This window comes from Trachinotus anak, unplaced genomic scaffold (assembly GCF_046630095.1).
Source record: "Trachinotus anak isolate AG129_WGS33_773 ecotype Australia unplaced genomic scaffold, CSIRO_AGI_Tana_v1 ptg000028l, whole genome shotgun sequence".
Lineage (NCBI taxonomy): Eukaryota > Metazoa > Chordata > Actinopteri > Carangiformes > Carangidae > Trachinotus > Trachinotus anak.
In genome coordinates, this window is record NW_027273879.1 from 1,561,118 (window position 1) to 1,582,912 (window position 21,795).

Here is a 21,795-nt window from a genome sequence, read left to right on the forward strand (position 1 = left end):
ATGTAGCGCTACATCTGTTATGTTATTTTTGTTGTAGGTGAATCAGTTGATTATTTTTTTTGTATAACTGATAGAAGAAGAAGGTAAGATAAGGAACAGGAACAAATTAAATTAAACAGATAAATCTGTCTTATTTTGTCCAACTAACAGCCCAAACCCCAAAGATTTTCAATTTAAAATGATATAAAACACAATAAAGTAGCAAACCATCACATTTGAGAGGCTTGAACCAGAGATTTATTGCTAGTTTTTTAACTATAACAATTATTTGATTATAATAAATTGTTGCTGAATCATTTTCTGTCGATTGGCGAAGTCATAAAACAGTTAATTGTTGTATCCCAGAGCTCAAGTCAACGTCTTCAAACTGCTTGTTTAGTCCGACCAACAGTTCAAAACCCAAAGAGATTCAGTTCACAATGATATAAACAAAGGCAGAGAAATAAACTGTCATTTAAGAGGCTGCCACCAACACAGCAATCATCAGTGATCGATCATCAGAACTGTTGACAACAGCCGCAGGGAGAGAACAACAAAATCCAGTGGGTATATACACAAAGTGAAACCTCTCCCTGTTGGAGACTCACTCTCCTCACGTGGTCTGCAGTAAGTCCTGGATTACCCCACTGAACCAGAGCCAGTTCTCCGTCACACAATTTCAGATATAGCACAAACTCACCGGAGAACATTAGCATCTCATCGCCACAGTCCCGGGTCAAGTCATGGGATCTTAATTTGTCCAACCAGGGAGGAACCCAAACATGAGCACATTGAATCTTTTCACTTGGTGAAATCACATTACAACGTAAACTGTGTCATGTGGAGAACCTTCCCAAACAGGCCATTTTAGGCCCCGCGTCCCCACCTAAAGGAGCGGGGCTCTGTGCTTTCTCTGCACGTATGTCAGTAATATTTTTGCAGCGTGTGGTTACAGAGTAGTTTCTTAATGACAGGGGAAGCCTGAGCGGTGCGGGGCCAGCTCCGCGGCCTTCTGCGTAAACAGGCGTAGCTGGCTGCCATCTGGTTGGCTTCCACTTCAGAGCGGAGAGCCCGGCGTCGTTTACTGATCATCTGCAGTGATTCCAGCTACAACTCCCACAGCAGAATATTTAGGAACAGTTTAGGACAGCCACACGATTAAAGGCTCACTTCACCCAACCTACAGAAAAAACACATTTTCCCGCTTTCTTTTATAAAGAGTCGATCCATACAGATTAGACTGGTTAGATTTTGACATACTTGTCTCTGACATTTCTGCCTCTACTCTGGTGTGATGAAGGCGAAGGGGAAGTTTGTTTGTGGTTTTATCTCCTTCCAAAAACAGCTTCCGTGTTTCAACAGACTGTCAACAGGGACCATTTCAGTTCCAGTTAAAACCTAGAGAGGTCTGTGAATCAACCTGAGCAACTTTGATGAATCTATGAATTATTTGCTCAATAAATTTAATAAAATTAGGAAAGACGACATCCTCAAAAGTCTTATTTTGTTGGAACAGTCACAAACGCCAAAGATGTTCAATGGACAGTGACGTAAAGCAGGAAGAACAGAATCTTCAGATCTGAGACGCTGGAAGCATCAAAGGTCGGGCATGAACAACTGTTTCCATGGCTACAGATAAGTGACAGATAATTTGGGTGAAATAGCCCTTTAATGTTCTCAATGTGTCAGATTGCCAACGTCAGATTCTGTAGTGATGTTTCAGTGATCAATATATTTGTATCCTATGACATTAAAACTTCAGGCTTCACTCTGGTAGAAAAAGTCAATACTGGACTTCAATTCATCATGTGGACACAAACATGATGACAGATAAATTATAATGTTGATCCATGTTTAAACAATATGTAAATAATTATAATAATAATCATATAAAGTGAAAGACCTGTGGTGGGTTTGTTCAATTTCTAACCTGACCCTAAATTTGTAACTGAGGGGGAATTGTCTAAAAACTGAGTAAGCTCCTCACCAGTTTATCTTAAAACCGATCTGGTGCAGCCGTACATGTGCTGCTGTGCCTCTTTTCTGAGGCTTGAGAGGCTCAAACAGACGTCTTTATTATTGGGACCGAAAAGTAAAGTAATTTGTGTGGAGAAGCAAAGTTTCCCAGACTGCTAAAGGCTTAGGAATCTGAATAAGTGCACCTGTGTTTGGGATAAAAAGCCTTTTTAAGAGCACCTAACAACTTCACAAAAACACACAGAGCGAGTGTGCAGCTGACAGCAAACATTCATACACAAAACAGTCAGGTCTGTCGGAGAGAAAGAAAAAGGCTTTCGCTCCTGCAGCAGTTTTACTCCTGTGATGTGACTTAATTTGAATCACAAAGACACAAAGGGCCTTCCAAAAGCTCTGCTCTGAATGCGACAACAACAAAGATAAAACTGCACAAAAACGACACGAAAACACCATCAAAATGCAAAGAAGTTTTGTTATTCTCCACCATGTCGTTATCCAGATAAGCACACAAATATATGCGACTTCTGACCAGTTACACCCCTCTGTTCCCATGACCGAGACCCTTTTTGTGTGTGTGTGTGATACAGTGAGTGTGTTTGAGACTGTTGTGCCAACAGAGAAGTCGACAGGGGCAGCAACAGGACAAACTGTGGGAGGCAAACAAGAAAAGGAGAGAAGAAAAGAGAGGAGAGCGAAGCCGAGTGGATGAAGAGCAGAAAGAGAGAAGTGAAGCAGAAATAAACGTCCCTCTCACACAGACTCTCTCTCATTGGTAGTTCATTAGTCTTGACCTTGTCTTTGACCCACGGTGAATGCTGCAGCAAGCCCACTGCTATGACACTGCCACTATACAAGCCACACACACACACACACACACACACACACACACACACACACACACACACACACACACAAAGGAATGCGGCTTCTGTTATTGTCTTTAAGTGCCAAACTCAGGCCAAGGCCTAGCCAGGGTTTCAAAAACAAAATAACAGCCGTGCGAAGCTCTCTCACTCACACACACACACACACACACACACACACACACACACACACACACACACACACATACACACTGACATATACACACCCAAACACCACTTCCGTCCATTCTCTCTCACAGAGAAAGGAAGCGGAGTCGAGCTGGCCGGGCCCCAGTCGTCCAGACAGAGGCAGCCTGGCAAACCCTGTCTCCTGCCTGCCCGCTTACCTGCTCTGCATGGCTGAAAAAGGCCCTGAGCCCTCGCCATCCTTCACTTCCCTCACTGCTGACTGTGTCTGTGGATGTAAAAGGCCACTTCAAGTGTAAAGGAGAAGAACCTGATGCAGTTTCCAGCCGGTCATTTATCTGGGAAATGTGGTGGAAATGTGAAACACTGCACTTTTTAATGCGACTCATCCTCTCTCACACATCACTGGACCTGCCACGCACCACTGGGAATTAAAAACATAGTCATCCAACTTCACAGACAATGAAGATAAATCCTCTATCGCAGTATCTACACTTTAATACACACTTTATTAGGAACACGCAGCTAAAAATAACCCAGACTGCAGTAAATCCTCCTTCATGAAGGTTATAATATTCAGTTTCTGTTGATTTGCTCTACAGAAAAACCTACTGAACACAGAGTTTGTCGTAGTTGCAGTCTACAGGGCGGTGCCATCTTTTCAAAGGGAAAAGAGGATTCTGGGATAACAGGCAACAAGAGACTGACCAGAGACACATGAAAAGAAAAGAGTTGAAAGCTGGAATATTTTAATTTCATGTAAATGAGGAGATTCCTCAGCATTTTCCCCCCCAAAAAAAACAACCAGATAAAAAGCAATGCAGTGGTATCACATAGAAAACCATCAACTGTCCTTTCTGGGATTCCACTTTTGTATGACCTAAAGGCCTACAGGTTACAGATACATGCAGAAATTAAGTTTGCTTGGCACAAAGTCACGAAAAGTCAGGTTGATGTGAACACTCACAAGTCATAAACATGGGAATCTCGTCATTACCTTCCTTCCCATGAAGTGAACACAGCAAAATGCCCACAGTGACAATACAAGAAGTGGCAGACATGATGTCGTGTATTGCAGACTTGCAGTTGTTCTTCACTGTAACACAACCAGAGATAATACCACAGTATGACAACCTGAAAGCTAAGAAACATCAGTATATATTTTTATATTGCCCAACCCTTCATCTGAACTTTATCATTTACCTTTCTCCGCTGATGTATGGTTAGAGAACACACTGATACATCAGCAGCAACATACACCGTCTCTTGTTTGGCTCCATCACTGTCCCAGCACCAGCATATTTACAGGGATACCTCATTATGCTGACTTAAATGTGTATGCTGCCCTTTTCAAATGCACTTGTCAAACAAAGAAAGACTATACAGCACAGGCTTAAGGTTACGCTGTAAAAGCACAACATGTGGACTGTGGCGTCTAAATAGCAGGCTTGTGTTCAGCTGCCGTTCGCCGGTAACAATCAAAAGTTCAGCAAAACAAGCTGCCTGACTGGATCTGGGATGGAAAGAGGACTTGCTGATTTCTGTGCAGCCAGTTGAGGACTGTCAGCACTAACTTGCAAAAATCACAAGGGAAAAAAGCTTAGATTATTCCCAGCAACAGGTGATCTGAGAGGCTTCAACATGCTGACCTGTGCATGAACTCCTGACAAACAAGAGAAGGTAAGATATTGATTATAAGGGTTCATAATTAGCTGTATTTCCGTTGCTCCATATATAAATAGATTAATGAGATGATTTTTAGAGGCAGGCAGGTGAAGAACCCATCCATACATCCATCAAACATCCATCTAACTATCCACTTAATGGATACATCCACTCTCCTGCTCCATAAAATCCATTTCCCACTCTTAGCTGCAGTGTCTTCGTCACGTCCTCATGTGGGGCGTGTGATTTAGGGACACGGGGTCAAACCTCTTACCTTGGGCCATTTGGGATTGATGAGACGTGCTTTGATTGCGTCGTCCAGAGCGGTGCTGTACTGACCCAGTCTGAGATAGGCGGCCGAGCGGTTGCTGTACAGGATGCAGTTCTGGGGGTCAGCGGTCAGGGCCTCGCTGTACAGACGCACAGCCAGGGCGTACTCCCCTTGCTGGCAGGCCTGGTTGCTGCGACGCACGCGCTCGAGGAATTCAGCTTTGCTCAGGCCGGGGGGGCCGCAGCCTGATGGTCGCTCTGCCCTTTTCAACATCAGGGCTGAAGGCATGACAGGGGAGGAAGAGGAGGAGGATGACGAAGGAGGGTTGGTGGTCCTGCTGGTGGAGCGAGAACCAAACAGGGAGAACTGAGGAGCAGAGGAGGAAGGAGAAGAGGACAAGGAGAGACTGGTTAAATGTCTTGTTGAAACGATCGCTCCATTAGTCAGATCATTTATAAGCAACTATTTTATTATTACTTTTCAATCAAAAACATTCCCTGGATCACGCAATGAATCTTGGGACAGGTCGCACCATAAAGGATCCACCCGTTGGATCGTCTGCAGCTGCATCTCTTGGCCACATTTGAAGGAACCTTTGAAATGGGTCAGCAGAGTCATGCCGCTGTGACGCAAACGGACTTCAAATGCAACTTCCAAAGGATGAAGGAGGAGGAGGAGGGGTTAAAGTGGGCTGGGAGCTTGTGTGTTTTTTTTTTCAAACTTTTTTCAAGCTAGGTTGGACAAACAATAGATGCGGTCCAGAATGATCCAGAAAAGTATTCCAGCACCATCAATTAATAAGTAAATACATCTGACTGGCAGTTTCATATATAATAATGTGGGCTGGTGGACCATCAAAGAAATCCATCCCTGTGTGCCTCTCATTTGGGGTGCACAGAAGAGTCGACTGTGGAGGTGTCACCAAAAAGGTCAGACTGATAAAAATAAATTTCAACAGACAAAGGAAATGTGTTTTTGGCTGCTCTTACACAACTGAAAAAAAACCCAATTTTTTGCAAACAGAACTGTGCCCAGGACGACACAGAAACCGCAGCAGCCTCATTTGCATGATGTGACAGTGTAGTCACTGGCAAATGGGACACCAAAGTGCTGCGTGCACTTTTTCTCTTCTGTTTGGTGGTAGGAGCTTGAATTCCTCAGAGAGATGGAGAGAGAAAGGAGGAGAGTCAGGAAGGCAGATGAGGGTTCTGTTCTTCTCCTTGGGTTCTGTCACACCCGCTGAAACTTTGTGTAAAATGTGCACGCTGAGGTTAGCTCCCTGCAGCTTGAACATTGAACCGATGCCTCCCTCCCTGATCTGGTGTTTCCAAATTTGTCCTTTCACCAGAGCTTACACCAAGGCCTTCATTATATATCTCTCTATTCCCCTCTCTCTCTCTCACACACACACACAAACTGAAATGTTTGGATACACACTTCAAATATGCAGCCTGGAGGGATTCCTAAAACTTGCAAATGTATCACCAACAGCATAAAGTTGTTTGGAGAGGCCATGAAAATACATTTGAAATAAACGGCCAGAAAACTTAAGGAAAGCAAAAAAAATGTCACACCATTGGGTCTGTGCAGGTTTGAGCCATTTTAAATTAACCCTTGGCAGCTGCTACTTTTTGTACCATCAGGATGGTTCACACCTACAAAAAGTTTGACTATATTCTAGATTTTTTTAACGTTAAGGGAGGTTAGGAGGGCGAGACGTGAGGCAAAGATACAGCATGAGGTGAAAGGGACAGCTGTCAGGACTTCTGTAACTTTGTGATGTCACAACAAAGCAGTCACTGCTCTCAGCCACGCCCAAGCCCCACCCACCTGGACCCACCTTGCAGGATTTGGTTTCTCTGAGTGTTTATCTGAAATTTGCTATATTCTTATACAATCACTCAGAAAACAGTCAGCCAATCACTGACGGGTTGTTACTAGAGCTCCAGAGAGAATGGATTTACACAAAAACATCCAAAATAAAAGTCTCTAAAATTTGTTCAGTTAGTTGTTCAACAACATTGCAAGTTTCACTTAAATTAAAATCTGTTTTATTTTAAAATCTGGATATGAAGATCTAAAATAACAAAAATTACATAATGAGAAAAAAAATAAGGAAATAACAGGCTAATTTATTTCACGATATAAAAACAACTTCAAAGCCATCTCCACACTGCAAGAAATAAAATTCTGGTTGAGAAACACTGAATTCTTCATGTATTTTTTTTTTTATATATTTGGCTTAAAAGTCATCAAATTTAAATATACTGATTCTAAAAATACAAGAAACAGATGTGAATTCCCTCAAGGTGCTTAAAAGCCTTAAATTCTCCAGAAAAATGATAGACTGTTAGCTATCCAGTGTTCACTACAGCCCAGAGGAGTTCAATCCACAATTCACAGTCCTGTGACAGAGCTCATTTTTCAGCTGTTCTCTCCGGTATGCCATCACTACTCATGAATGTGCCATGTTGTTATGAAACACTCGTTCAAATATGACGAATGTGATACAAAGCAGAGCTTGTTTAACATGTTACCAGGGCCGCGTTTGCAGAAATAAACAAAGGCGGCCACATATCATGAGCGTGGAACTTAGGCGTAAATCTCTGAGCCTATTACTGTTGCATATGGTTAATATGCATGACGAAAAATAAGTGAGGGGAATTTAGTGTGGACTTCAGTAATCATGCAGTTTACTTTACTGAGTAGGTTGTGTACGCTGTTGTGTTACGCTGCTCTTTAAACAGAGGTCAGACTACACTGAAGCCACTCTGCAGTGTTGTGTAGGAGCACCTGAGCACAAACTGTGCAAACACTTTGTAAGTGCTGAGGACTCGTGTGTGAGTCAGAGGTGAAGTGAAAACTGGAAAATGAGAGAGTGAAGTCTGATGATCACCTTAAACCTGAGGAGCCTCCTGTCTTTCCTGCAGAAAGTAATAAAGTACATTTGCTTGAGTACTGCACTAAAGTACGATTTTGAGGTACTTGAACTTTACTTGAGTACTTCCACTCTTCCCTACTTAATACTTGAACATTTTGGGATCAAGTATTGCACTTTTTCCGCTCCACCACATTTATCTGACAGATGTAGCTGCTAGTTACTTTGCAGCTTCAAATAAATAATATAAAACATAATCAAATAATAAATGATTATGCAATATTATATATAAAGCCACCCCGAACTATATAAAGTAGTGTGAAAGGGTCTGTCCTGGCTGAAGAACAAAGGAACTTTGAGTATATTTTAATTCCTTCAAAATAAATTTTGAATGGCTCTTGGCCCAAACGGCATCATAAAGATTAAACACAAACTGAAAAGAAGGAAAAACATGTGATTCACTGATTCAAATCATTTGATTGGTATCAGTGCTGATACTGACCTAATGAAGTGGATCAGGTGTCTGAAAGACTTGATCCACATCAACAGTTCTTCATTCTGCTCTGTTCACTGAAGCTTACCCTACTGTAAATACTATGCCACATTCTTCACTTGCTTCACAATAAATAAATGTGAAGGCAATGATCAGCTTTTACTCTGAAATTTTACAATAATTTAACCAGGAAGTCCCTTGAGATTAAAATCCTTTTTTTAACGGAGACCTGGACGATAACATCTGCAGTTAGGTGACGTAAGATTTATTATATAGAGTTTATCTAAAACTAGATGTAGACATTTTGAGCTTAATAAAAGAAAAACAGCTCAATGAACCTTTAGAGAGCTGGAGTTAAAAACACAGTGGAGGGGCCGTGTTGCTCAGCAGGCTGTTTGTGGCTGACAAGCAAACAGAAGGAACAAAGCACAGGTGAAGTGGTCTGGTGAAGACATGCAGAAGCATGTAATTATGTTCAGTGAAGTCTCTTCCACCTGCGACAGTGAGTGCAGCCTCAGCTCAGTCTGTGTCTGTGCACAACCCCAGTGATCCTACCATCAGGATCGTGTTTGGCACAAGTTGAATGTGATGGTGTCTGTTGTTGAGAGGTTGACGTATAAATGTAAGACGGTAATTAAAATTTGTGCAGGTGTAAAATAGCTGGTGTTTCAACATTCCTAATTTTAGTTTAATTTTGTTTTTTTACAGTCTCATGTTACCTTGTACACAAAAGAATTATTTCATTATATTTGGGGAAAAAAGCACTGAGTTTGGTTGATGACAGCAACATAGGGAGAAATAAATGTGGACTGGAAATGTATTTAACACATTGTAAAATACTACATTTCTCTCTACAAGGAATAACGACATTAAAGATTATATGAAAACAACTGCAAATTGGTCATTCAAGTCCTTAAAATGTCCTTACATTGATTTGAATAGGGACAATATTAATATGTCTTTCACTAAACTTGTCCTTTTTCAAAACTCATATGCCATGGACGCCTGTATGTGCAATCTGCTTCATCAGGATTTAATTTGTTGTGTCACCTGTCTGTGTAGTTTGATACTCCGGGAGCAGTTTATTAATGGTGCTGCTGCCACACACACACACACACACACACACACACACACACACACACACACACACACACACACACACGTGCATGCAAATCAGTTGACAAGTTGACAGCACGACGTCACTCAGCAGGACGTTTCCACTGACAGTTTGTTATTGTAACTGTCGTTGCTGACATATGTATTTGCCAGCTTGAACACCACAGGACACACACACACACACACACACAAATTACAGAAAAAATGTTAGGGTGTGTGAACAGGAGTTTGCACAGGAAAGACAAACAACCCCATTCACATACACACACACACACACACACAAAAGTAAAAAAAATAAAAAATAAAAAAGACAGGAACACAACATGAATATCCTGTGCAACTCCTTCCAACGTAACACACACACACACACACACACACACACACACACACACACACACACTTCCCCTGTCTCCTGTCTTACTACTCCCAGCCCCCTTTTTCAGTCCAGGTCAAAGGGAGTACATTCCTGGAGAACAACACATACACAGACACACACTGCAGGGCTGAATACCTGAAGGAGAGGAAATTGTGTCCCTGAACGTGAACCTTTGTTCTTCTAATATAAATCAAGTCGTAGGTGAAGCATCGAGACAACAAGCTCTTATTAACTGCAGCCACATCCAGCGTCTGCGGCCATGATACCTGATGGTGATTTGTTTGAAGTCAGAGCTAAAGTTAACATGTTTTTCAATTATTAATCAATTTCAAATCAATATTAGTTTTCTTTTCTTTGTCATATTTGAAAGGACACAGAGTATTTTTGAGTTTGAGCTGTTGGTCAGATAAAACGAGGATTTTGAAAACATCACCTCAGTCTCACGGAAACTAGAATTTTTCAGTATATACTGAGTTTTAATATCAGTAAAACAATTAATTGACTGAGAAAACAACTGGCAGATTAATCGATAATGAAAAAATAAAATATCAAATAAAATAATAACTATAAAATTGAATGTACTAAACTAGACATTTTACAGTTGAAAAATGAACCTGTCAGTGCCCTCTGGTGGACAAACTTGACGGTTAAAGGTGCAACAAACAATTATTTTCATTATCAATAAACCTGATGATTATTTTCCTTCCTTCCTCCTTTCTTTGCAGATTAATCATTTTGTCTTACAAATGTAATATACACAATACACGCATACAGTGAATATAAACATTGTAATGTCCCGCAGCCCGAGGCAACTTCTTAAAGTGAGATGTTTTTTGTCCAACCAATAGTCCACACTCAAAGATTTCAACTTACAATGATTTAAAACTGAGAAAAGCAGCTAATGTTCAAAATGGAGAAGCTGCAGGCAGTGAATTTTGGAAGTTTTGGACTGATAAATTACTTGATTAATTTTCTGTCAGTGCACTAATTGTTTCAATTCTTTGTGTAAACATCAGCTGGCCTCGCTCTCCGGTGGACAAACTACAGAACAGTGTCAAACCTAGTATGGTTCTTTATGTAAAACAATTACTCATCGGCCATTTACACCAATACTGATAAACACACTTTCAGCTGATTTATTAGTCTCTAAAAAGAATCACTGTACACTTGTGCGTCAGTTCCCAAAAACTCCTACTAGTTACATACTTTGTTGTGATTACTTATTTTTTGGGAATAAAGTCTGAGAAAACTTGAGGTCTGCTCCAGCTCTCAGATCTTTGAAATTCAGGCTTAAAACTTTCCTTTTTAATTAAATTCAATATAATAAACGCAACTGTACTGTATTATTCTGTTTTACTCTATTTTACTAAGTATGTGTGTTTTTATATTTTGTGTTAATGCCATTTTAAGTCTTTTGTCCAGCAGCTTACCTCTTTGTTTGTCTCACCACCTTTAACTCTTTTATTGCATTTAATGAGGATGGTGTTTGATATATATATTATATTAAAAGCATTAAATGGTATGAAATGATCCCTGTCTTTTTAGTTAAGTCTTAAACTCATGGTCAAAACCCACTCAACAAGGTGACATCCACAGAGCACCAGTGAGGGGTTAAGAGGGTTTTCAAAGCAGATGGAAGTGGAGTGGAAAAGTTGCACTGCAGTGACCCCATCATGCAGCCTCCTCTGCAGCCTGACAGAATCAGATGGCAGATACCAGTAGTTTCAAAATAAATCCTGCAGGATGGAAACTCATGATGAGCTGTGAGCTGCCTGTTTGCCTGTAAACTGTCACACTGTTAGAACTTGTGCAAAAGGGCTTTCCTTCTTCCTTTCTCCCCCCCCCCCCCAGCCTCCTGTAGATTGCCCTGACACTCAGCCCCTCCACAGCGGCGGATCCTGACATCTGTGAAACCGCTAAATAAACCACCGGCTTCCAGTGCTCTTACCTTTTCTTTCCTCGATCTTTGCTTTTCCATCTCTGTCTGCTAAATCCGGCGACAGCGGCTCCAAACTCTCATCCCACAGCAGCAGAGAAGCAGGACAGGAAAACACTCAGCCACCATCCAGAACAATACGAGCCCCCGAAGTTCACTGAAGCTCGTCCGAGCTGCTGCGCCTTTAGTCGCCGATGGACTGAAGCTGGGGAGAGTCGTGTGCTATGTGGCGATCCTCCACGGTTTTTCTTGAGGAAAGTTAATCCACAGTAAGTGCGCCATGTTCCCACAGCCGATCCGCTCCCCTTAGCGGAATTTTTGTCCGGTGAGAGGCGGGGATCCGGTCGGCTCCACGGCCGCAGCCTTCAGCGAGGGTTCAGTTACACTTTCATGACATCAGAGAGGAGTTGAGTTACCTGGCGGATATTCATCACAACAGGCCGCTGTTAGCGAGTCACAGCGCTCAGTTTACCAGGTTCTTCCATCCAAACTTATACCAATACAACTACATTTAAACACAAGTAACATTTGTAGTATAAATGACTCAAGTGTCTTCAAACTTCACAGATTAGACGATTGTCGATGTCACAGTAAACCACCAGCACCTCAGACCCAAACAAATGCTGAGTCAGCGCCGTGACTCCCCGCTGTTCAGCAAGGTGTTTGTCCGGAAACCCGGGGAAAGACACAACTTAACACACAACTCCACAAAGTTACCGTGTGTACACAAGAACCGAGAAGAACCAACAAAAACAACCCAACCACAACCGTTAGCCTCGGCTAGCATCGCCGGATACGCTCCATGGCAACGCCGACGCCAAGCTAAGCTAGCCATAGCAACGTTAGCCGAACACGTTCATAATGTGGCTAACGGTTAGCTAGCTAACTTAATCATGGCTACTGTCGCCGGTCACTAATGAAAACAGCAAGTTACTCACCGGTGAAGGGGATAAAAAGCTAGAGCACTTTAGCAGCTAGTGAGAAAGAAAGAAATTCAGCCTTGAACTTATCTGCGGGAACAGCCGCTGGAGCCGGTAAATGTCTGGAGGCTGCCCGGGATTTGAAGCCGTTGTCCCCATGGTCAGTCCGCCTGTGCTCTACAGTCTTATCTCTTTAACGTGGAGGCCTTTTTAGATGAAAACATGTTTTTTCAGTGGAGGAAATCCTGAAAGGTCAAATTCATCTGGCAGCTGTGTGGGGGTGTCTGTGTTTGTGAAGCTGGGACCGACAGGTAAACAGGACGCCATTACTCCACTATGTCTTTACACAGAAATTAGCTGTTTGCTGCTATATAATTGTTTATAATCTCGTTTACAGATCAATTAAGACTTTTAAATAATTAATTCAATATTTCCAGTGATTTTTTCTTAGTGATTTTCATAGTTGGAAAGGTTACTCTTATATCTGTCCATTAAATATGAAGCTGCTGCAGTTAGCTTAGCTTAGCTTAGCATGAAGACTGGAAACATGGTGAAATAGCAAGACTGTCTCTGTCCAAAGGTAATAAAATCCACCATCTTTGTTTATTCAGTTTAAAAAGTAGAGTAAAAATAAAATATGGGTTTATGTGCAAGAGTCTTTGCTGTTTGCCTGGAAAACTCACTGTGATGAAAGACAGTCCCTGCCTCCAGGAAAGAATGGATTAAATTAATACAATATAATGTGTTTATTAGGCAGATTTAAACACAGCCAAGCTAGCTGTTTCCCCCTCTTTATGCTAAGCTAAGCTAAGATAAGCTTATCACAGCTGACTCTAGCTTCATATTCGCTCATCTGAGAAAGTCTTGCTGCTAGAAAGCAAAAGGCGTGTTTCCCAAAATTTCAAACTATACCTTTAAATTTAATCAGACAAACATACACCATAAACCAAATATTTCACAATGTGTTTCTTATGTACAGATATTTACAAACTGTTGTGTCTACACAGGCCTTCCCTTTTTCCAACACCATAATGTGCATCAATCTTCAACTAAAACAATACAGTACAAATATTTACAGGTGCGATGAGTGCAGAAACATCATTAACAGTGAGCAGGGAACAGGACTGTAGCTGTGATTTTAGACATACTGAAGTCAGGAGTGTGACTTCCCCCAGCGCAGCCACATCCTCCCTAAAAAATGTTTGACTACACTGTGCATTCAAAAATACTTTTCATATTAGATTGTATTTATTCATTTAACTGATGAGTTATATTCTATCTCCCTACATAATAGTCTAAATGCTGCTCCAGAGTATCCTCCACATTGGCAGGAATATAGCTTACAGCTAATAACAGCCACATTTAAATTGACATTGACTCTAAAGAAGAAAAAAAAAAAAAAACTCCCCCAGAAATAACAAGGACATGACCTCAGGGTCCTCAGTGGTGGCTGCAGTCCTTTTGGGGAATTAGTGCAAACTTGGATGTAGTGGTACATAAAAAGGTCAGTTAACCATGACCTCCGTGTTATTCTATTCTCAGCAAAAACAACCATCTATACAAAACATGGCAGATCCTTTTCATGGCAGACATCTTGATTTGTTGTGGCAGGAAAAGCACAGGTGTAACTGATCATTTTGTAATGGACCAGATGTATGAAGTGTCCCAGTAAGTCAACACAGCGAGCCGGCATGTAGAATATAGCAGGGCTCCTCTGAATAAAATGCAGTCATAGTCAATGCTATTCGTTTCGCCTGTGCTGTTGCTGTTATGACATGCCAAAAGGTTTATTATACTTCGGGGAAAGTTTGCAGTTTGTTCCACAGATTTGGCCTAAACTGAGTTTCACTACATCCCTGATGTAACAATATAAATACACAATACTACAGTATTTAATGGGGACCCAAAGTGTTCATCATTAAATAAATAAGGCATTTATGGGGCCTTTCTGTGTGATTCTCCCCGTGTCTGCCTGAGAATCCTCTCACAGTCCAAAGACGTGCAGGTTAATTGGTGACTCTAATGCGAATGTGAGTGTGAGTGGTTGTTTGTCTCTATATGTCAGCCCAATGACAGGCTGGCAACCTGTCCAGGTATAACCCGCCTCTCGCCCAGGCTCAGCTGGGATTGGCTCCAGCTCCACTGTGACCTTCCTGGATAAGTGGTACAGGTTTGTAAAATAAATAAATACAGATAAAACATGACATATAACCATGAAATTGTGAAATAATCATGGAAAGTTTTAAAACTCATTATGAAGTGTTATTTCTTCCTGCTGCTTTTCACAATAATAGAGTTTATTGCAGGAAATATTTTATCTTTAATTTTATTTCAATCCCTTTTTCCAAAGTCTGTTTATAGGTTTTCCCTTTTAAAATCTTGGGGCCATACTGGAAACAAGTGTCCTTTCTTTAACATATTATTCCTCGGATTGGTGTGTTTTGTTGATCCATAAATAAATTAAATAAAATCAACATTATCTCTCCAGTCCCTCAGACCGAAACAACAACCCATTACATTAATGGCTCAGCCCTGTTTGTTTTAATTGACAGACAAAGAATTTGTGAGAAAAAGTGATATTATGAAGTAAAACTTAGATCTTTGTGAGGTAAAAAAAGACTTTGGGGGAAGTAAATTTTGAAATAAAAGGGACTGTAATGACCTGCAATAAAGTTATTTCATGGTTATATTTATATTTTGTTTGTATTTATTAATATAATTATTTATTTCCTGATGTGTTATGTTTCTATTTAACATTGAACACTTTGGGTCTCCATGAAAGTCACTTTCAGACAAGCTCTCTCCCTCCTGCAGCTGGCTGTGGAGTAGTTTGAACACCTTTTCTGGTCTTGTTCATTTTTTTGGGCCGGGTCATCTTGAGACACAGTTTGTGAAGCCTCACGGCTCCGTTTCTCCGTTTAGTGCTCCTGGTGTTTGGCCTCCTGAGCTTCAGTTGAACTGCCTGTAGATGGTGCTGCTCCTCCACCTCTGCACTGCTCCTCTGGTCCAGCTGAGGGAGATCCGCTTTCACCAGAACTGCTGTACAGCTGTTGAACAAAGAAGAAGCAATGATGGTTCTGTGAAGCTATTATGACTTAAGTACAAGTATGAGGTGCTTGTACCTGAGTATTTACATTTTATGCTGCTTTATATCCCAACACATTTCAGATGGAACTAATGTAGTTTTTACTCCATTCATTCAACAGCTATGGCTCCTTGTTACTCTGCAGATTTTACATTAAAAACAAAGGATGAGCTTATAAAATAAAATGCATCATAACAGACTGCAACAGGTAAATAGGTTAAATTATCCAGTTGATTTTATGAAAACATCTAAGATTCAAGAACATTTTTTTCTGAAGCATCGATCTGTCAGCATTAACAATCTAATAATGTCAGAAATAATATGTTAGCAGTCACATTTTTCTGCAGAGCAGGTACTTCTACTTTGATATTTTAGGTAAAAATTTTGCTAATAACATTTTTGTACTTTTACTGAAGTTGGATTTTAATTGCAGGACTTGAAGTATTTTTACATTCTCATATTGGTAACTTCATTTCCACCTCTGCTCTATGTAATTATCAAACTATATTATAGATAAAGATGATAAATCACACAGTGTTTCAGTGTTTGTCTTATAGCCCGGTGGTGTGGATATATTTACAGTATGCCTGTGTTTGTATACTGACGTTTTGCCTGTCGTGCAGTCCTGCGGCAGGAAGCAAGATTGAGACACGTATCCAAGCAGGAGAGCCTGTACTTCGGTCAGTCGTCTCTGTTTAACCAAAGTCTGGAATAATCTAGAAGGACAGTGAGAAAAAACAAACATCAGAGAGACAGATGTGCCAAAAAAAACAACGAACGCAGCAGATTTCATGTCCAAGGACATAAAAGGTTTTTGTGCAGGTTCAGAGAACCGGTATGTAACAGTGTGACGCTGAACGTATGTGTGCACTGCTTTTAGCCTACTTTTGTTATGAAACACCACATCATGCTGCCCTGTCATACTTTGTTTACACAGAAACAAAGGTGAGTGCACCATTATCACAAAGTCTGCATATGCTCTACTAATAGCACTGGAAATATTTACTCCAGGGGTTAAATAAATTAATGTGTAGGTAGACATACTTTGACTCATCCCCCTGGCTTGATTGGAAGATTTTGCCTATAAAATACAGAGTTTTATGCAAAAATAAGCTCCATTTTCAGTGTGACTGGTATTTATTGACTGGTAATTGTACCTGGTGGTGCAGTTGCAGTGGTACAGCGTCCTGGGCTCTGGGTTGTGGAGGCCATATCTCCTCCGCTGGGGAAGGATCTTGTTCCTACACTCATCGAGATCCTTATAGACATCACATGACAGTTGCATCTCTGTGGAGGGGAAGCATCAGTGGAAATGTTCAGTTCTGTAATTGTTGTTTAGAAGAATAAAGTGGAAAGCTGGAGAGATGTGTGTGATATTAAATACCTGCGGTACCAGCGTCGGGCTCAGTCACGGTTCGGTTTGTGGTGGCTAAAGTGTTCTTAGGTACTGATCCTTTAGGTCTCTCTGACGTGTTTGAGAATGTGGAGGTGACATTGGTAACAGGGGTGATGGAGGCTGAGGGTGAGCTCGTCGAAGGTGTAGGGACTGTGGATGCAGCAGCAGTGATGGAGAAGAGCTGTGGGTCTGCAGGTAGGGTAGTGTTGATGGAGCTGGTGCTGTTCATGCTGACCTCTGGTGGATTGATAGACTCGTACAGTGTGGGTGGATGGACCTCAGCATACAGAGCCATCTTAGTCTCTTTACACCTGTGAATCACATTAGAGGTTGACGTCATTTAAAGGAGTAGTTTGACATTTTGGGATGTATACTTTAAATTATCTTGTTTGAGCCCCAAGTTTAGAATTGTTGTGATTAATGAAAAATCAGGGGGTCATAAAATTCATTAGGATTCATCCTCTGGGGACCATGAATGTCTGGACAAGCTATAATGGAAATTCATGGAATTGCTGTTGAGATATTTCAGTCAGGCTAAAACTTCAAAAGTGGAAGCAGAAATGTCAGACAGACCTGCCAAAACCTGGATAAATGAAACCAAAACTAACTGCATGGCCAGATACAGTAGAGCAGGTGAGAAAAGAGTCACAGTCTTACTAAATAAATCAGATCTTTACTCACATTCCAAACCAGTTTCTCTGTGTACACTGGAGACGGTGGGAGAACTCAAAGCAGTGCATCTTCAGCAGGTTAAAGAAGGTGTATCCCACTACATCAGCTATGCTGTCATTCGCCCCGTTCAGACAGCTACGAAACCTACGACGTGACATTTTGGGTCCATAGTTAGAAGAGAAAAACATCAAATAAAACACACACAAGAAATCATGTGGTGAGGATACAGCTATAAACGCCTACTTGTTGTCACAGTCACAATGAGACATGGTGAAGATGTTGCTGTTGAAGACACCAAACTCTGAGTGAAAGGACAGGATGGTGTGTTTGCACTGGTCGTGTTCCCGGCAGCAGCTGTCGGTGTCTGCAAAAACCCCTGCAAGACACAAGGAGGGAGACGCAGAGCATTTTCATTCCAGTTTGAAAAAATTTAATTCCAGTCTGATGAAATGATCATGAAAAAGTCTCTGCATCTTTGGTCATTTACCAGAAAAATTTCAAGGTGTTTTTGTACTGAGTCATTTTTCAGAACAAGTGAAGCAATAAACATTTGATTGGTGAGTTAAAGGGACATTTGCTAGACATCAGGAGTGTGGCTCAGCCTTCGAAAATAGTTTCAGCTGAATTTCCTCTGCGGTTCTGCAGGAGCTTTGTCAAGTCTGAGAAAGTGACTTAAATGTATTTTGTGGAGTTTTTGACGACTAGTAGCACTAGAGCAACGTTTTTAGTGAGTGGGTCTCTATTTTGCTTGTTCCTGTACACTGTTGACAGCATTCACTCTATTCCACTGGCCTACAGGTAATAGAGAAAAGCCAAGAAACACAGTGGCGCAACAACAAAGGCAGGGAACTCCTAGCAACTAAACATGGGCGTAGACAACAGGTTTTAAAATCTAAATAAAAAATCTGATGAATTCCTGAGTAAATAAACGTGTTCAGGTTGTTAAACCTAGAATACACAGTGTGTTTTGACAAGAAACAGTGAATGTAAGCAGAACGCTTGTTTGCTCATGAGAAAATTTCATAGGGGACCTGTAAGAGAGATCATGTGACCCACACTTAGCTACTGAGTTGCAATAAAGTAAATACAGGATCCAGTATTGCAGGAACCACAAGTCAGGATGTGTCTTGGAAGTTGCCACACCTGCATTAAAGTGCAGTATTAAACCACAGAGTTTCTTTTTCTGCCAGTTTCAAGAGTCTAACAACGTAATGTGTTGTATACCCTGAGGACTGTAAAGCCCTGTGAAACAAATTCATGATTTCGTTCTGCATGAAAAGACAATGTTGGCTTGAATTTACCAGGTCTCTGAAATTTCTAAGAAAAATTCTGCAGTTGCAATTCCCTCCTGTAATTTTACATGAATATAATATGACCTCCAACTATTAGGCTGTTAAGTTTTTTGTTCCCAGACTTTTCCTTTTAATGAAACATCTACTTGTGAGCCGATGACAGGAGAGGGTGTTTATGAGGTCATGAGATGTGAGCAGGGTGAAAGTGAAAGGGTGAGAGGATGCAGTATTTCACAAGAAAATGCAAACACTCAAGAAAAAGTAGGAATAAATAAACACAGTCTTTGCTTAATAACTGATTAATGATTAAAGTTCATAGATTGAATCACTTAGAGTGAGGTATGAAAGCAACATACCCAAATCTGCATATGATGGCGCCTTGTTGCCAGAGCCGCACCAGAGAGTCCCAGGTACAATGAACCCGCGCTTTACACGCAGATGGCTCTTGACCTTTGACCTTTCATCTTGACCTTGACTATTCTGAGCGGCGGGGCGACCTCCAGCGCTCCTCCTCACCAGCCTTTTCCCTGTGCGCCACCGGAGCTCGGCCACCCCCGGAGAAGCCACAGGGACGCACCGCTCCTCGGCGCCAAACACGGAGCCCAGATCTAAATCTGCATCCGGCTGATTGGAGAAGTCCTGCTCCTTGCCCTCCAGGCACAGGGAGAGGTAGTTCTGGATCACCGCCGCGTCGTCGCTCCAGGAGCAGCCGAGCAGAGCGCGCCGCTCCCCGGACCAGGCGCTGTGGTAGAGCCGCACGGATGGAGAGTCCTGCCGGAGAAAGCTGTAGTGCACTTCTCCGTTCGGCAAAACTTTAGTCCAGAAGCAGAGGACGGAGGCTTCTGCAGCCCCCAGCCCCAGGAGTGATGATGTCAATATGACAGTAAGAAGAGGAGCGGCGTGCGTCATGGTGGTGCGTCCAGGGGACAGCGGCTGGATGAAGCATCCACAACAGGTTACTGCCTCACTCACTGAGGAGCTTCTGCCAGTGACAGACTGCAGGTCGGGTTTTAAATGAGAGGGGGAGGAGGCGTGTGTGTGTGTGTGTGTGTGAGGGGGGGACCTAAAATAAACCAACATCCAAACCAGAGTCATGTGACCTGTCAGAAAGAGTCAGACATCAGTGTCTCTCTCTCTCTCTCTCTCTCTCTCTCTCTCTCTGACAGTGACCATGACACAGGCTCATTGATCAACACACACACACGCACACAAACGGGATATCAATCTGAAAATGTGACTAATATTGATAAGTGAGTGGCACGCCCCCAATATAAAGTGGCCTAATCAATCTATATTGATTGATTAATCACACAGGAGACAAACAGCCAACTTCCTTTCTTGCATTTACTTTTGTTTTCATTAGTTTTTCTCACTTTCTTGGACCCAGCAGTTAAGAGACGTTGCACAACTGTTAAACTGTCAGAGTAAGTAGAGGCTGTAGTCTGCAGTGGCTAACTTAGCTTAGCACAAACACTTGAAACTGAATCAGGAAATCTAAAGCCAATTGATTAACACATTATATCTCCTGTGGACAAAACAATGCGTAAGAACGACAGTTTGCTGAGGTGGACCATGTTTAAGGCTGGGCGACTTTTTGGCAAGTGTGAAAACGAGCCCACAGGTCGATTGTGCAGCAGGTTATTATAACAAACAGTTCCTTTTTTTGTTAGGACACATAATTCCAGGTGTACCTGTAATACCAGGTACCTGGCATTTCCCTCACCTCGTTTAAAGACTAAGACACACCTGTTCTTACACCTGTTTTAAAGTCTCATTGTGGTTAATAGGAACAAACATTTATACAAAGTGAAATCCATGCAACAGCACCGCCCCTTGGCAGCACTTTACCATGGTCACAGAAAAGGTGTAGATCCAGTCTGTGAAGTGCACCTTACATAACCCAGTTACAGCAGCTTATTATTATTAATCAATATTAATGCTGCTGTTTATTATGTTTTCCTTTCAGTTTTGGATTGAATTGTGCAAGAAATCCATCATTATTCAAATGTTGAAACTGTTTGTTTATTGCACAGATGTGTGGTGTTTATCCAGCCAAGGCCATCGACTGACTCCTGCTTTGATTTGACTGATGCTCCACAGTGTCTGCAGCTGCAGTCATAGTGTTCAGCTGTTGTTGTTGTTGTTGTCGTCAGCATCATTTCTGTCCGACGGCCATTAGTCTGTTTGTGTTTGTCAGACACAGACTCCTCTGGTCAAACAGGCTACAGGCGAAATAAAACCGTGTTCAAGGTGTGCCACTATCATTTAAATGAGGCGGACGATTTTATTTATCTTTATTATCTGTTTGTCAGGTGTTTATTAGACATAATTTCAACTCCATATACAAAACTGTTTTATATCAGCTCTCCTTTTCAATATGATTACATTAAAAACATCACGTGCACCATGGTTCATAAAGCTGCACTTTGCCACCTGCAGAGGACACCTGTCTCGTATCAGAGTTTCATTAATATATCCACATTCTATATTCATATATAGACATATGAGAAGTTCCATTAAGACATTAAGGTTTAAATTGGGGTATATGACTAAACAAATTGATTGTAATCTATAACAAATGAATATACAAAAAAAATTTCACGTTGTGGGGAGAGTGATGCAGTCAAGAGGAGGCTCAAAGAAAATATTAATAATATTTTTAATATTTTAAAAAATTAGGCCCCTGTCACTACTCCAATAATTTTTATATAGTCCCTTATTTACAGTAC

General features: G+C 41.4%; 2 protein-coding genes across 3 annotated transcripts in view; both read right to left on the reverse strand.

Annotated features, from left to right (window-relative positions):
* The window catches only part of ttc28 (tetratricopeptide repeat domain 28), a 116,982-nt gene extending 104,812 nt beyond the window's left edge, over positions 1–12,170 (reverse strand). The window contains exons 1-2 of one of the 2 annotated variants that reach the window (XM_071465333.1): positions 11,714–12,170; positions 4,906–5,268 (exon numbers count right to left, since the gene is read on the reverse strand). In XM_071465333.1, the coding sequence (XP_071321434.1) occupies positions 4,906–5,268; positions 11,714–11,743 (393 nt within the window). In that variant the 5' untranslated portion in view covers positions 11,744–12,170. The remainder of the gene's footprint in view (positions 1–4,905; positions 5,269–11,713) is intronic. The other variant, XM_071465334.1, reaches the window with a different exon arrangement.
* Positions 12,171–13,205: 1,035 nt separating this feature from the next.
* pla2g3 (phospholipase A2 group III) lies at positions 13,206–20,057 on the reverse strand. The gene is made up of 7 exons (XM_071465341.1): positions 19,423–20,057; positions 18,018–18,150; positions 17,784–17,918; positions 17,091–17,413; positions 16,864–16,993; positions 16,312–16,422; positions 13,206–15,668 (listed from the first exon to the last, which is right to left on the reverse strand). The coding sequence occupies exons 1-7, from the start codon at positions 19,973–19,975 to the stop codon at positions 15,410–15,412; spliced, it is 1,644 nt and encodes a 547-aa protein (XP_071321442.1). The 5' UTR covers positions 19,976–20,057; the 3' UTR covers positions 13,206–15,409.
* Positions 20,058–21,795: the final 1,738 nt, after the last annotated feature.